This window comes from Somniosus microcephalus, chromosome 3 (assembly GCF_052327205.1).
Source record: "Somniosus microcephalus isolate GS21.2 chromosome 3, FLI_Smic_1.0, whole genome shotgun sequence".
Lineage (NCBI taxonomy): Eukaryota > Metazoa > Chordata > Chondrichthyes > Squaliformes > Somniosidae > Somniosus > Somniosus microcephalus.
In genome coordinates, this window is record NC_140989.1 from 87023203 (window position 1) to 87039697 (window position 16495).

A 16495-nucleotide genomic window follows, 5' to 3' on the forward strand; every position below is an offset into this window, starting at 1 on the left:
TAGCACATGGTTAACCTCAAGAAGGCGGGGGGGGGGGGAGTAATAAAAGCATGCACATGTAGGAATAAATAATAAAAAATATTATTAGTGAAATGGGAAAAAAAATGGAAAAATAGAAGATAATATAAGTCTACTGTAAGAAAGGCAAATGGCCTGTGAAAAATCATTACCACAATGTGTTTGTTCATCTGCTCATGAATGTCTATCTGCAATCAAAACTAACGGTAGCACATAACTAATAAAAATTGAGGTATTTTTCCAGTAACAGGAAAATCTACTTGATGCACTTAGAGAGTACAAATAGACAAAACATAGGAGTAATTTTACAACTTCACATTCTCATCAAGAGTTCACCGACCAAAATCACACAACGAAAAATCAGGTGTATGATGTGCATGATTTTCCAACCGTGAATGTCCAGCAAGCCAGCTAGGAGTATTACACGTGCCTCCTGGAGGGAGGTGGCATTAGCACCGAGTGCCAACTCTTTCACCCCCAGGAATGCAGAGCAGTGCCAAAAGAAGTTGAACAACCTCACCAGGGCAGGCAAGGTTTACAATGGACACTCTATGTTTTCTTCCTCGCCGACGGTGGGCACCAGTACAAACATCACCCTCTTGATACAACGCTTGAATGAACCCTCAGGTGAGCTGCTGACAGTAGGAGGGCTTAGGAGAGGGAAAAGAGGTCAAAACTAGGTCGCAGACCTTCTCGGTTTGGCACGTTCTTTTCGCTGCACTAGTCGATGCACTGCCATGCCCGGGCAATGGCAGCGACCCAAAATAGTCGCTAACAAATTTTTCCCCCTTTCTGTTCTCCATTAGGCTGAGCTAAGAAATTCACTATACAAATGAACAAAACATTTTCATTTATATAGCTCCTTTCATGAGCTTGGGACATGTCAAACGCTTCACAGCTAATGAAGTACCTTTGAATTGTAGTTATAATGTAGGATATTGCGCAGTCTCTTTGCACAAAGCAAGGTCCTACAGACAGCAATGAGATACATTTCCAGGTAATCTGTTTTACTGGAAATAGTTAATGAATAAGCATTAGCCAGGACACCTGAAGAATTCTCCTGCTCTTCTTCTAATAGCACCATGAAATCTTTTACGTTCACCTGAGAGGGCAGATGGGCCTTGGTTTAATGTCTTATCCAACAATGTTATCGTTGGAACGTGCCTGCAGTCCATCAGACTATGGTACAACATGCCGGTGCACCAACACACTGCACCATTGAACTTTCTGCGCACATGTTTTTTTATTACCTAAGTTGCTGATCTTTGTTTTGTATTTATATTATTTTAATAACATTTACAATTATCTTCCATCTGTTCAACTTTATATGGGTGTCATTCAATTTGAGATGACAAATGGTGAAAGGCAATGGACAACTTTTACCTTTTGTACCCATGAATGTTATCAAGCAATACTTCCAACATGGGATCAATGAAACTCGTGCTCCAAATAAATTACAATGACAAAGAGGTGGATTTTAACTCCCAAGAGGCCTCGGCTGATTTTAATGGCTGGGCCTCATTTACATCCCATGGGCACTGCCCGCCCGAAACGGGTGGAAAAGGACAACTGGTTGGCTTTGGGCAGGTCAACATCACAGAGTGCACAGGTCGTCTGCCAGCACCAATGTAAGGCACGGAGGGTGGGGAGGGGGGGCGGGTTTGGGGGGGGGGGTGAGTGATTTGAGCTGTTTTGCAAGTGGGAAGCGGAGGCACAGGCTTTCTTTGTTGGGTCCAACGAGTTTCTTGCTCCTCCTGATCCCACTAAGGAAAGTTTTTGATTTACTTTAAAAGGCCTCCTCTTCTCCCTCACCAGGTATTGCTGAGCGGGGTGCCTGCTGGGTACCCCTCTCAGAATGCCATTAAAATAGCATAGAGGGGCCAATGACATCATATGACCACATTTTGCATGTATCGTCGCCTAAGAAAAAGTGTGTGGTTACAATGGCGGCCACGAGAATTGAGCAGGAATAGAGTGGTGTAATCGCAGACCAGTTTAACTACATGCCCATTGTGTTCCTGCCTGACAGGTAAGGTGAAAATTCCCTCTAATGTGTTTAAGATATATCAGCAGGAGATTTCTATTTCATTTTCTGTTTTCCTGGCCTCTCTGAGCAAAAGAGCCAAATTAAGCGCAATTTTATTAAACAGATTTTTATACGAACTGGAAATGAGCAGTTCAAGTAATCCCAACAGAACTCTTATCTGCAATGCACGTGGGCTGAGTGTAATGTATGTAATGGATATATACCTTAAGGGAGAGAACTACTTTTTACAGCTCCTGTATACTGTAGTACTGGCAGTGACCACACCTGTATATAAACCCTGAGTAGTGATCTGTACAGTTAGTTCTAGTGTAACCCTCATTCAGTAAACACCTGTTGAATCGTTCCCTGCAGTCTGTTGTCTGATTATTGAAGGACACAACATTAAGATACACGGATATAACATTGGCGACGAGGCAGATTCGAACCTACCTGCAACTCTGCATCACCTCCCAGGGATTCACTCCTGGAGAACAGTGGAAGAAGGTCGAGTCCAGAAGCACGGGCGTCGACCACGGGCAACCGCCCAGTCATCCAGCGGAGATTTGAGCATCGCAGGGGAGGCTGTCGAGAGCCAGGCTTGGCTTTCCAGTCACGGTGGTCCAGCGAAACGGGCTGGCAACAGGTACTGCGCAGAACCTTCCCGGACAGCGGCGGGCTAGAGTCCGACCGAGCAGCACAGAAAAAGGCCGAGCAGCGTCGACGGGGGAGAGAGAGAGGGCAGAGCGCACAGGGCTCAGCCGGTGTTCAGGACCGAGCGGCGTCAACGGGGGAGAGAGACGAGAGAGAGCAGAGCGCAGCCGGTGTTCAAGGGCCGAGCAGCGTCAATGGGGGAGAGAGGCGCACAGGAAAACGCGAGGCGCTGCCATTGCCACGAGGACCGCAGAGAGCGGCGTTGGCAGCAGTGCAGGAGCAGCGCACGAAACCCACAGGGCGTCGCCATTTGCCACGAGGACCGCCGAGAGCGGCGTTGGCAGCAGCGCGGGAGACGCCATTTTAAGCCGCAGCGGGGAAGAAAGGAAAGCGCGGGAGACGCCATTTTAAGCCAGTCTAACCACACCCAAAAATGCCGAAGAGTGGCAGTATCACAGCGTTCGACAATGAAGTCGAAGATTGGACGACATATGTCGAACGCATAGAAGTATACTGCAAGGCGAATGAAGTGCCAGATGACAAGAAAGCGCTGGTATTGTTGAATTCAATGGGTGCAAAAACGTATGGCTTACTACGAAACCTAGTAACCCCAGAGAAGCCAGTAGAAAAGGATTTTGAAAACATAGTGTCAATCCTACAGGACCACTTAAACCCCACACCGCTGCTGATAGCAGAAAGATTTAAGTTTCACAAAAGGAACCAGCATAAAGATGAAAGTAATGCTGAGTATTTAGCGGAACTGTGCAAGCTATCGAAACACTGCCAGTTTGGAACCGGACTAGCAGGTACTTTAAGGGACAAGTTTGTGTGTGGGCTTCAAAGTGAAGGAACCCAGAAACAGCTTCTATCAGAAAAGGATCTTACGCTGGACAAGGCTTTCAGCATTGCAGTATCACACGAAGCAGCAGCACCGGGCACTGCAGAGATACAATGGAGACCGCAAGAATATGGCACAAATGAAATGTCATACGGAACAGTGAAGTGCTATCGCTGCGGCAGAACAACACACGACCATAATGATTGCTGGTTCAAGGACAAAGTGTGCAGACAGTGTGGAAGAGTAGGACACATAGCAAGAGTCTGCAGGTCGGGAAAGAAAACCAGCAGCAAGAAATCTCCACAGGAGAAGTACAAGAAGGTACATAAGGTGACGGAGAGTAGTTCAGACGAACAGAAGAGTGATACAGACTCCGGAAGCAAGGAACTGGGTTGTCTGAAACTACATAATGTGATCAAAACGGAGGATCACCAAACTATCTGGGTCACGCTCAAGATAGCAGGAGTCCAAGTGAAAATGGAATTGGACACAGGATCAGCCCTAACAGTCATAAACCGAAGGGACTACAAGCAGCTATTCTCACATATACCCTTGAAAGATACAAAGATTGTCTTGAAGATGTACACGGGGCAAAAAGTCTACCCCAAAGGAAAAATAAGGGTGAACGTTATATATAACGGCAAGGAAACACCAAAAATGGACCTATATGTATTGCCAGATGGAGGACCACCACTACTAGGATGTGAATGAATCCAGAAGATACAGCTAGATTGGCATCCCATATAAGCACTGACTGTAGATGCCAAAAAGGATGACGACGTCACACCTGGACGACTGTCAAAAATGCTAACTGACGCACAAGAAGTGTTCCAGCAGGGACTCGGAACACTAAAAGGCATAACAGCGACGATCAAAATAGAGGAAAATGCAAGCCCAAAGTTTTTTAAGGCCAGACCGGTACCTTATGCGATCCGCCCAGCCGAAGCAGAGCTGGAAGGTTTGGAACGTTCAGGAGTACTGTCCAAAGTGGACTGGAGCGAGTGAGCTACACCCATCGTTCCTGTAATGAAGAGGTCGTTGAGTAATACGCCTGGGGAACCAAAGAAGGTTCGCATCTGTGGGGACTTTAAGGTGACAGTGAACCCAGTCCTTCACACTGTACAATATCCGCTTCCGCGGATTGAAGATATTTTCGCCTCGCTATCTGGAGGGAAACGCTTCACTAAGATTGATCTGGCTCAGGCGTACCTGCAAATGTAGGTAGAAGAAGCCTCGAAACAGTACCTCACGATCAACACTCATAAAGGTCTCTACCAATACAACCGGCTGGTGTTCGGGGTAGCATCAGCTCCGGCTATTTGGCAAAGGGCAATGGAACAAGTCCTGCAAGGGATTCCAGGGACCCAGTGTTATTTGGACGACATCCTGGTCACGGGCAAAAATGACAGTGATCACCTCGCCAACCTGGAGCAGGTGCTCACTAGATTGAAGGAATATGGGCTCCGAGCTAATCGCTACAAATGCGAGGTTTTCCAGAAGCAGATCTCGTATTGTGGCCACGTTATTGATAAAGAGGGGTTACATAAGTCCCCTGAAAAGATTGAGGCAGTAGTCAAGGCTCCAGCACCGGAAAATGTTTCACAACTGAGGTCGTTCCTCGGGCTGGTGAACTACTACCATAAGTTCTTGCCGAATTTGTCTACCGTACTGCACCCACTGAACACCCTACTGCAAACGGGGGTACCATGGAAGTGGAGTGACGAATGTAAACAAGCTTTCCAGAAGAGCAAAGCATTGATCACATCAAAAGAGGTGTTGGCTCATTTCAACCCAGCACTACCAATTCGGTTGGCGTGTGATGCATCACCCTATGGCATTGGAGTGGTGCTGTCGCACAAATTCCCGGACGGCTTGGAGAGGCCAGTAGCCTTTGCGTCTCGGTCACTAACCTCAGCCGAGCGCAACTACGCCCAGATTGACAGGGAGGCCCTCAGCCTAGTATGGGGAGTGAAAAAGTTAAATCACTATCTGCACGGGCAGAAGTTCACCTTGCTGACTGACCACCAACCACTTGTCTCCATCTTTAATCCAAAGAAGGGCGTTCTGGTGATGACTGCGCAACGGCTACAAAGATGGTCCCTTTTTCTAGGTGCGCACCAATATGAAATCGAGTATAAGGGCATGAAACAGCATAGAAACGCTGATGGGCTATCACGCCTGCCACTGCCTACTGCGGAGGAAGCACCAGCAGTGGATCCTGTCGAAATATATCATTCGACTATAATTGAATGCTTGCCAGTAACTAACGCTGGTATAGAGAAGGAGACCCGAAATGACCCGACACTGTCTCGGGTATATGATTTGACGGTGAAGGGTAGGCCAGCACATGGCGACTCACTGTTGCCAGCATTCTCATCCAGAAGAGAACAGCTGTCAGTATGCCAGGGGACCTTGATGTGTGGCTCCCGAGTGGTAATTCCACCCAAGTTAAGGGAGAGAGTGCTCAATGAGCTTCACGAAGGTCATCTGGGAGGGGTGAAAATGAAAAGCCTTGCTGGGGCTTATGTGTGGTGGCCGGGGATCGATCAGCAAATCGAGGACCTGACAAAGAGCTGCTCAGGATGCCAGAAGGTCCAAAATGCACCACCACATGCCCCTCTACACCCATGGGAGTGGCCCTCATCTCCATGGTAACGGGTGCATATTGATTTTGCTGGTCCATTCATGGACTCAATGTTTTTAATAGCCGTGGATGCGCACTCGAAATGGCCTGAGGTGATAAAAATGTCCTCCACCACCACGGAGAAAACTATTGCAGTCCTACGGACCATTTTTGCCAGGAACGGCTTGCCAGAGCAGATTTGCTCTGATAACGGACCACAGTTTGTGTCCGAAGAGTTTCGAAGATTTATGAAAAGGAATGGGGTAAGGCATTACACATCCGCCCCGTATCATCCAGCCACAAATGGATTGGCTGAGAGGTTCGTACAAACCTTTAAAAAAGCAGTAAAGGCCATGTGCGATGACGACATTCCACTGCAGCATAAGGTGGACAATTTCCTGTTAGCCTACAGAAATGCGACACATGCAGTCACCAACCACGCCCCGGCCATGATGTTCCTTAACCGAAGGTTGAGATCTCGTCTGGATTTGCTCAGACCAAATGTACGAAGAGATGTTGAGAGTAAGCAATTCCAGCACATCAATGAGAAGCCGACCAGGAGCTTCAATGTCGGGCAACCAGTCTTGGCCCGCGACTACCGAACAGAGAAATGGCAACCAGGAACGATATGCACACAGCAGGGGCCACTAATGTACACAGTGGATGTTGGGGAGAACATTGTGAGACGCCATGCTGACCAGATCCTAGAGTCACAGGAACGAGTCAACCCCATGTCTCGGCCATACGTACCTGGTGAGGAACCCGACGTACAGGTCGCATCTACCTCAGAAACAATAGCATTGGAAGCTGATGAATCAACTGACGACAGGGTGCTAGAATCGCCTCCGCACCAAGTGAGGCACTCGGGAAAGGCGTTATCCAGAAAGAATCAGGAAGCCTCCCCAGAGACTGAATATATGAATGGACTATTTTCATATAACATTGTATATTAAAAATGTTAATTGTTAAATGAGTATTATGGTGCTGTTAATCTAAAAGGGGAGGAATTGTAATGTATATATACCTTAAGGGAGAGAACTACTTTTTACAGCTCCTGTATACTGTAGTACTGGCAGTGACCACACCTGTATATAAACCCTGAGTAGTGATCTGTACAGTTAGTTCTAGAGTAACCCTCATTCAGTAAACACCTGTTGAATCGTTCCCTGCAGTCTGTTGTCTGATTATTGAAGGACACAACATTAAGATACACGGATATAATACTGAGAAAACTGGGGCACCACATTTGTTCCTGGGAAGCACATGTAGTTATCAAAACATCTGCCAATAAATATGACCTGGGAACAATATGGAGTCCATGTAGACCATCTGGATTAAGAAAACAGTGTTCTAACTATTGTATTAAATTACTCAAGAGTATTTAATTAAATGCGAACATTATTGCAGGGTGTAGGGTAAAGTATTTACTCTGCATGTGTTACAATACAATAAGAATTATATGTTTCATTCCAGCACTTTAGATGCTGTAAAATGCAAGAAGGACTCGCACAACACAAAATAATAGGTCTCAACCTGTTCTCATTAAAGTCAAGTGGTATGAAACCCAGAGCTAGAAATGTTCTTTGTGATGATATTATCAGAATTTGCCTTCACTGAAAGTTCTCATATAAAATGAATAACTACTGTATGCTACAAATAAGTCCTTCAACAGAGGGTGCCTTTTGAAAAGTAAATCTGATTTTGAAATCCATATCACGTTGCACAAATATTCTACTTTCATTGAAACAATTCCCTCAAGAGTCATGAGAGTAAATAACTGTAAAAAAAAAAGTAATCAAGGCATACGTAATAAATCTTGTGAATTAAATATAATATCTGGTAACAAACATAAAAACTCATGGTTAGTAAATTGTAATGACTTTGCTAACCAATAAAGCTATACTAACTTTTAGAGAATTTTGCATCTTTTTCTTGAACAGTAAGTTGTAAATATTCACTACAATTCTTCACTGTACTTACTGCTGCAGATGCAAGTTAATGATACTTCTGGGAGTTCAGCTGCCAACATGAGCTAAAATTATTTTCTGCTAAGGTGCACTGAGTGATTGCTAATTGCCACGTTTTCTTCCATGTCTTTGTGTGGAGTAAAATATCAAAGCAAGTTTTATCATTGGCCTTCAGGAATAATTGCTATACATAGATGAGCAAATAGCTCTCACAAATGATATACACTGTGATTTGTCTCAAAATGGATGAATCAATTGACACTATCTTACACTTTGCTATCTCCACATGATGAGGTATTTTTCTCATCATGCTTACTCCTATGGCTGGTGCACATATTTGGCTCATCTGCCAAAGGACCATTTCACCCACCAAGAACTTGGAAATGAATCAACTACAAATTAATGGCCTGGGTTTTGCAGTTGTAATGACGGTGAAACTGTCAGGGTTTGCTGTCATCAGTCTGCAAAACTGATAGCAACTTCTGGCGTCTGCACATGTGCCATTAAATGTGGAAATCCAGAAGTTGCTGTCAGTGATTCCCTGCTGCTCCTCAGGACGCGCTGTTGAAGTCCCCTCAGACTGCAATCTTTGAGAAATCACTGAACTGACGAGAACTTCCCTTTTTACGCTGCAATATCGCTGTTAAAACCCCCCGAAAAAGTTAAGCCTTGTTCAATGAGGTGTAACTGGGATTTTAATGGCAAACTCTGTCATAATTATTGCTGAACAACCTCTCTGGTCCTGAAAAACGAATTTTATATTTGTTGAATGTCAAATTTTTCCATTATGATAAAAAATTAAATTTTTTTTAATATAATAAAAATATTATTTTTTAATTTGATGATATTTCAGCTTCTACCTTAATCCCATGTGTATGACCCAATCTTTATTTCACACTCTGCAAAATTTATAAAAAGTGAAGGATAATCAGTGCATTTTACTTTCTGGTTTGCTGTCTGTGAGAATTCTTCAATGTGACTGGCTGTTTAGCCTGCTTGATGACATCACTGTTGCTGGACACTGGCGATCCCCTAGACTTGGCGCCAGAATCAAACTAACATCAGTAAAGGTGACATTGACGCCACAGAGATCGTTAGATCTTTATGGGTAGCTTTCTTCAAGGTCAGTGGTGAGCGCTATCAATTTGCTGCTGACTGCAAAATTCAAGCCAATGTTTGCTTAGCAACATCATAAAGAACTGAAAACATTTCCAAGTCCAAAAAAAAACTTGCCTGGAAAGTGAACAGGGTCGACAATTACTATATATTACAACTTATATTGGAGTCCATTTGAGAGCTACAAATCCACAAGAGGTTTTATTACCTTCAATGGGTTGTAATTCATCCACTATCAGCTTCAGATACTTTCCTCGGCGACTCACACGAACCGTGTGCCACTCATTATCATTGAGGTTTTGTCCAGCATAAAGCATTTCTGGACCTTTGCCTGCATAAGAATATGGCAATGGATTATTAGGTTTGTGAATTCAGTTCAAACTTATTACATTTCTTTATACTTGAACCCCAGAGAATGAATAAAAGCACTTGAGAAAGGAACGCATATTAAAACTATAACAAAACTATGTTTATCATCAAAATTCTACTATAGTCAAAAAATAAAATGAAGGCATATCTGTTTATATATTATGAATTCATGCATAATATATCAACACATAATTAAATACCAGCACAATTATCTGTCATGAATAGGCACAAGTGTCTGCTTTATTACAGGAAGTCAGTTATTTCTTTGCTCATCTTAATTTTACTCTGCAACTGTTTAATTAAAAATAGAACAATTTCACTCCTTTGGGTATAACAATGTCCAACCCCTTAGACCATGAAGCACATATAATACTCAAGTATCCTGTCCAATAGTGCAGAAGAATCCTCGTAAATTTCAGTGACATTCTTCCAATCTGATTTGTTTCTCCATTCAACTGCAAAATGTGAGGGTACTGTATTAAATTGTTGTGCATTAGCCCACCAATTCTGGTCTGTTATGCACCCACCTCACCCCCTCTACCCCTGGCTCCACCACTGTTGACAAAGCCTTCAACTATCACACTCCCAGCACTCTTGAATTCGCTTCCTAAACCCCTTTTCCTCGCCACATCCTTCTCCACCTTCAAAAGCCTCCACAAAAACTACCTCTTTAAATTATACCTTTGTCATATTCCTGAACTCTTTTCTCCCAATTCCTGCTCAGTGACCAATCACACTTTTTGAAGCGCCTTGGGATATTTTGCTATGTTAAGGGTGCTACTGAAATGCAAGCTGGTGTTGTTGAAATGTCAGAATTTAAAGGAAATGGTTCTACTATGGCATGGTAGTGTGACACACGAAATGATACCGATGAGAAGTTACTTCTCTGAAAAATTTGATTGACAATTCTTTTGTGGGCATCACTGGCAAGGCCAGTGTTTATTTCCCATCATTAGTTGCCCTGAGACAGTGGTGGTGGACATTCTTCTTGAACCACTGGTAGTGGTTTGATACAACTGAGTGGCTTGCTAGGCCACTTCAGAGGGTCGTTAAGCGTCAACCACGTTGGTGAGGGACTGGAGTCACATACAGGCCAGAGCAGGTAAGCATGGCAGGTTTCTTTCCCTAAAGGACATTAGTAAACCAGCTGGGTTTTTATGACAATTTAACAGATTCATGTTCATTTTTACTCATACCAGTGTTTTGTTCCCTCAGTTTTCCAAAACTGAATTCAACTTATCAAACTGCTATGTGGGATTTGAACTTATGTTCTCTACACAACCATACCATCATGTATACAAACATAAGAAAAGGACAAGTAAAAAGCCCATCAAAGTTCACCTTATCCATTATATGGTGCAGTCTTGTGCAGCACCCTTCCAAATCAGTAGTAATGGCAACTCCTGAGAGATGCAATTAACAAGAGGGAAATAATGGGCCAAAATTTGCGATTGGAAGCTTCCTGCGGGCGGATGGCTCCAACTGTAAAAGATCTACGCATTTACCTGGTGGCCTGGGAGGTATGGAGATTTGCGATCCTGGGCCTCTCCAGGTACGCGCGGGCAGAGGCCTATGTATCCCAGGGGCACATGTGGTTCGCAAGCGCCCCTGGTATCACGTGGGTTGGCCCAACCAATAAAAGAAGGGAATCCCCATTCATACTTATGGGAGTTCCGCACATATGGAGCTCCCACAAATATGAATGGGGATCACTTAAAAAATACACGAACACATGAAATATATATTTTTTGAAATTACATATTTAAAATTAATTATAATGCCATTTAATTAAATATTTTAAACAAAAATTTAATTTTTTGAAATTTTTTTTAATATGTTTTAATGGGGCTAAAAATAACCTTACCTTATTGGACAGGGCTTTTAATGTATAAATGAGTGATAACATTTTATTTTTCTATTTTTTGAGACTCTTATGCTGGTAAAAGCAAGCCTTACGTCTGCTTTTACCAGGCGTAAGAATTTCACAGGCATTCAGCGGGCAGAAGCAATTAGCGCAACTCTCCACCCGCAGAGGCCCTTCTCCCAGGGATGCGGAGGATCTGTCATTGACAGATCGCAAGTTCCGGGTTTTAGCGCATGCGCTTCGCATGCCTAAACCTGGAACTTGCGCGGCCCCTACACACCTCATACGCACCCATAGGGGTCGCAAAATACGGCCCAATATGGTTGATTTCTAAAAAAGCTCTGGGAAATTCTCCCCCAATTCATTAAGACAATGAAGCATGGAGATGAAAATTTCTGATATAATAGTTCAGCCTTGGCAAAGGGTATTTTGGTAGTGAAATTGCTGGCACAAAGAATATGGCAGCAGGGAGTCAAGTCTTTAGCCAAGCGATGGAACAGCACAATAATTGAACCCCTTAGATGCGTGTCAAAGTGAAAGTGTTGCAACATGAGGTGACAATGAGGAGGCTGGCTCTGTTTTCCACTCAGGGGTACCTTCATAGCACAGCTTCAAAACACAGCAATATGTATTCTTACAGGCCTTTTCAAACTTAGTTCCACACACACCACAACTCTTAGCATCCCTGGACACCTATTTTATATGAATAGGTTTATGGCTCAGTGCTATTTTGGTGCAAGCTGCAGGAAATTTCAACATCTAAAATTATGTCATCTGGGCTTCAGTTAAATATTGCAACTTGGAAACTGGTAGACACTTCCGATGCCACTTGAAAATCCGAGTGGACAATTAAGTGAGGTGCTAAATGGACAGAGATAAGGTATAATTGATTTTGACCCAAACTTTTCATTGGTTAGGTCTACTTTATACCTGTTTATTGGCTGCAACTAATCAGAAAATCTATCGTGTTTTAGGTGTGATCGGTCCTGGCAGTTAATATATTGCATAGATGCTACAAGTCCAATATCTTCCATTTACTGAACAAGGCATACTCATATAGGATTAAATATATGGTGTATAATAAACATTTTGTTATTCATACAACCCAAAGATTTAATAAGTAATTCTGAAATGTATAATATATTGAAGTGAAGCTGAAACAAAACATAACTGTATAAAACGCTAGTTAGGCCACAGCTAGAATACTGCATGAAGTTCTGGTCACCACATTACAGGAAAGATGTGATTGCACTAGAGAGGGTACAGAGGAGATTTACAAGGATGTTGCTGGGACTGGAGAATTTTAGCTACGAGGAAAGATTGGATAGGCTGGGTATGTTTTCTTTGGAATAGAGGAAGCTGAGGGGAAACCTTATTGAGGTGTATAAAATTATGAGGGGCCAAGGTAGAGTGGATAGGAAGCACCTATTTCCCTTAGCAGAGGGGTCAACAACCAGGGGGCGTAGATTTAAAGTAATTGGTGGAAGGTTTAGAGGGGATTTGAAGGGAAATTTCTTCACCCAGAGGGTGGTGGGGGGTCTGGAACTCACTGCCTGAAAGGGTGGTAGAGGCAGAAACCCTAACCACTTTTAAAAGTGCTTGGATGTACACTTGAAGTGCCGAAACCTACAGGGCTACGGACCAAGAGCTGGAAAGTGGGATTAGGCTGGATAGCTCTTTGCCGGCCGGCGCGGACACGGTGGGCCGATATGGCCTCCTTCCGTGCTGTAAATTTCTATGATTCTATGAAAGATCTGAAGTTATCAGTCTTCGTGTCTTTTAGAAAGTGCTGTGCTGCCTTGGCAACTGTGTAATCCACAACATTAACAGCTGCTTCATTTCACTGTTATAAAATGTACTACTAGAATAGCATTTTTTACATTGATCAACACTTATAGATGTTTTGAGCTGTACACTTGGCAATATTATGGATACAAAATGTACAGGTATAATAGAATATAAATAATTATACATGTGAAAGATTTTTAAAAATTAAAACACGTTTTGAATCTTGGTTCTTTCAGCGATTTAAGATATCAATTCAAAAGAATGAAAACAAGTATGATCAAGAGATCTATCAAAGGATTCCTGGAAGATTCACATTTTAAACAGTGACTTATTGATCCAAGATATGTAAATCAATTCCTAATAAAGATTTGTCAATGTACTGAAATGGCAATAAAACCCATTTATTCAGTACAAGAAAACAATGGCGATACTAGCAGTTAAAGACAGGTTTTCGTATCATACAGTACAATCAGTCCTGATAAAAAGGAGTGTTGAGGATTATGTATGACTAAAAAGGAAATTTCTGAGAGAAGTGAATTTATGTTTAAAATAAATGCAAAGTTGCTCAATGTGTAGCACAGCCCGATATGGTTTGTGGTCCTTCCAGATTACAATCTAGTTGTTGTAGTTAAGTATGACTGAGTAACTAACAGGGATGAATTTCCTAAAAATTAAACTGAAACACTTAGGTCCCTATATCAGTGGCTACAGAATACCAAATTGTTGCCAACTACTAATTTGCTGCACTCCATTAGGATCCCACTTGCTGCAAACTGCGTTCATTCTGCTTTGCTGCGATAATGAGGCCAGCTGGCATCCTCCCACAGCCCTCTGATTAAGTAGCCACATCTAATTTAACTGTCTCTTGGTTTCTTTTAAAAACAACATTTCTGCACAGGTACACACATTTCTCAAAGTTCAGTCACATGTCATTGCCCAAAGTAGATAAAAGATAATTGTATCGCGATCACTGAATTTCTTTTTATATGTCATTTCATTTTATAACTACATGGTATTTCTGGTTTTTTTTATATACAATTGTGCCCACTCATGACTTACCGCAATGTTTCAGAAACGTTAAGGAAATCAGAACAATATAAAAAGCTATAGTAATACAGGAACTATTTTATAAATTGATGTAACTTTAATACATAATAAAGCACAGTAAAAAAAAGGTCCTATTATTTACCACTATACTGGTGCAACAATATATCCATCCACATTATGTCAAATAGCTTTTCACTTCACAAATATACATTTCTGAGCATGCCAATGTTCTTTTTGTTGTGTACTGAATGTAAATGCAGAAAGTAAGACTGGACTGTGACTTTATTACAGAAATTCAAGCTATGTATTGCAGAAATTTGAGGCTATATAATGTAGAAATTCAAGTTACATATTAACCTCTTTCTGTAACGATGGAAGGTATTGTCATTAGAAACCTATTGTATAAAAGTCTTACGAATCATCTTTTACCATCATTAACTATAACTTTAATACTGGCCATGCACTACTTAGAAGCAAGTTTTGAATATCAGTGACACCATAATAATTGAGATAGCAATATTGAGATGTACTACTTTATTTTTGTGAGAAATAAACTTACTAGTATTCGGATCCTTTGCTAGGAAGAGTTATTTGCTTCTGCTGAATGAGATTATTTTACTCCACAATTAAATCACTTGCTTCTGTGATTCAGTGCTTGGTGGAAAAGAACCAATTGTGCATCTCTCAGTATTCCAGTAAAATGTTTAGAAATAAAAATATAAATATCAATGCCTTGTTGGATCAATTAATTAAATGTTGATGTACCCCTTCTAACTATTAATGCAGCTTCTAGAATATAAATGATACAAATAGAGTTCAGTTGTAATACTGATAATAAAATGTGAAGTCTGAACAAAATAGATTTATTACTGAATTCAAAAAGGCACTGGTCTTATATAGGTTTATGCAGCTTTCTCCTGGGTCATTTTGATATTGCTAAAGCTATCAAAATCATCAAGTGCACCAGTATTTAATGGTGTATGTAGCTAAACCTGATCTTTTCACATTTATATTGCAGCTGTTTGGGAGTGGTACTTGCTTTTAGAGTAGGGCAACCCAGTAGCATTAAGTGATACTGCGGCTCTACACAGCTCTGTGCATGCTTACTGTTACTCACCAGAATGTTGCTAAAAGAGTAAAATGTCCTGTTGGCTTTGCACTAACATTAAAAATGTAGAAGTGCTCTTGTGATGCACCCGTAACCAGTACAAAGTAGCTGAGAGTACATCTTAGAGGTGGTCTTGTACCTTGAAACCAATTCCCAAACTCACACTGATTTGGCTGTATCATTGTAAAGCCAAACCTATCTTGCAGTGATGCACAATGTGCAATATTAGTGTGTGTGTGTGTGAGTCTGCACCTGTGCACCAGAATAGATATTTCCCCTGTCATTTTTACATCAAAATATGTATATATGTACCCTCTTCTTTTACATTATTCCCTCCTCTCCATTCTTTTTCTGATGTCACACCTGGTTTTCTGGACAAAACTGTGAGTAACTGCTCACACTTTTGTCCAAAAAATAGGGCAGGACAAGGAATGGAAGGAGAGGAGGGATTAATATCAACTCGAAATGCTCCTCCGTGACTGGTTACTGAAGGAGTGGAAGGAGAGGAGGGATTAATATCAGCTACTCAAAATGCTCCTCTGTGACTGGTTACTGAAGGAGTGGAAGGAGAGCCGGCAGCGGCTCATCCGTCAATTTTTCTTCGCTTTTCTCTGGCGAAGTGGCTCCTCTCCGCTTTCTTCTAGGAACTCAACTGTGATTGGGGAACTTGCTGTGTGAGAAGTGTCCCATTGGTATAGATTGCAAAGTGTAGATAATCAACATCTTTTCTCAGTTAAGAGAACAAAAATCTTTTCCTTGGACACAGAAAAATTTTGTATATGGAGAACATGTTGGGATAGATTTAACTATTGGGTGGCAGGAGGCATGGCTCATTTCAAGAGCCAGGTTTTATTAACATATAGGCCTAGAAATTCGGCAGGCTTAGCGCCGCATTTGAGGCGCTAGAGGGCCTAGCGCCGGAGTTATGGCCAGTTGAGAAATTCCCTGGGGCCCTAAATCGGCGTTGCACCGGTAGCGCTGCGCCGGCACCGATGACGTCATCGGTGTGCGCAGCGTCCCGGTTGCCATGGTAACCCGGCCCCAAGCCGAAATTCAGTTGCGCCCGCCTCGCCCGTGGCA

At 42.3% G+C, this 16495-nt stretch overlaps 1 protein-coding gene across 13 annotated transcripts in view; it reads right to left on the reverse strand.

Moving 5' to 3' along the window:
• Positions 1–16495, reverse strand: part of nrxn1a (neurexin 1a) — a 2435560-nt gene that overhangs the window by 1170593 nt on the left and 1248472 nt on the right. For all 13 annotated transcript variants that reach the window (XM_085981317.1, XM_085981316.1, XM_085981310.1 and 10 more), the window contains one exon: positions 9448–9570. In XM_085981317.1, the coding sequence (XP_085837443.1) occupies positions 9448–9570 (123 nt within the window). The remainder of the gene's footprint in view (positions 1–9447; positions 9571–16495) is intronic.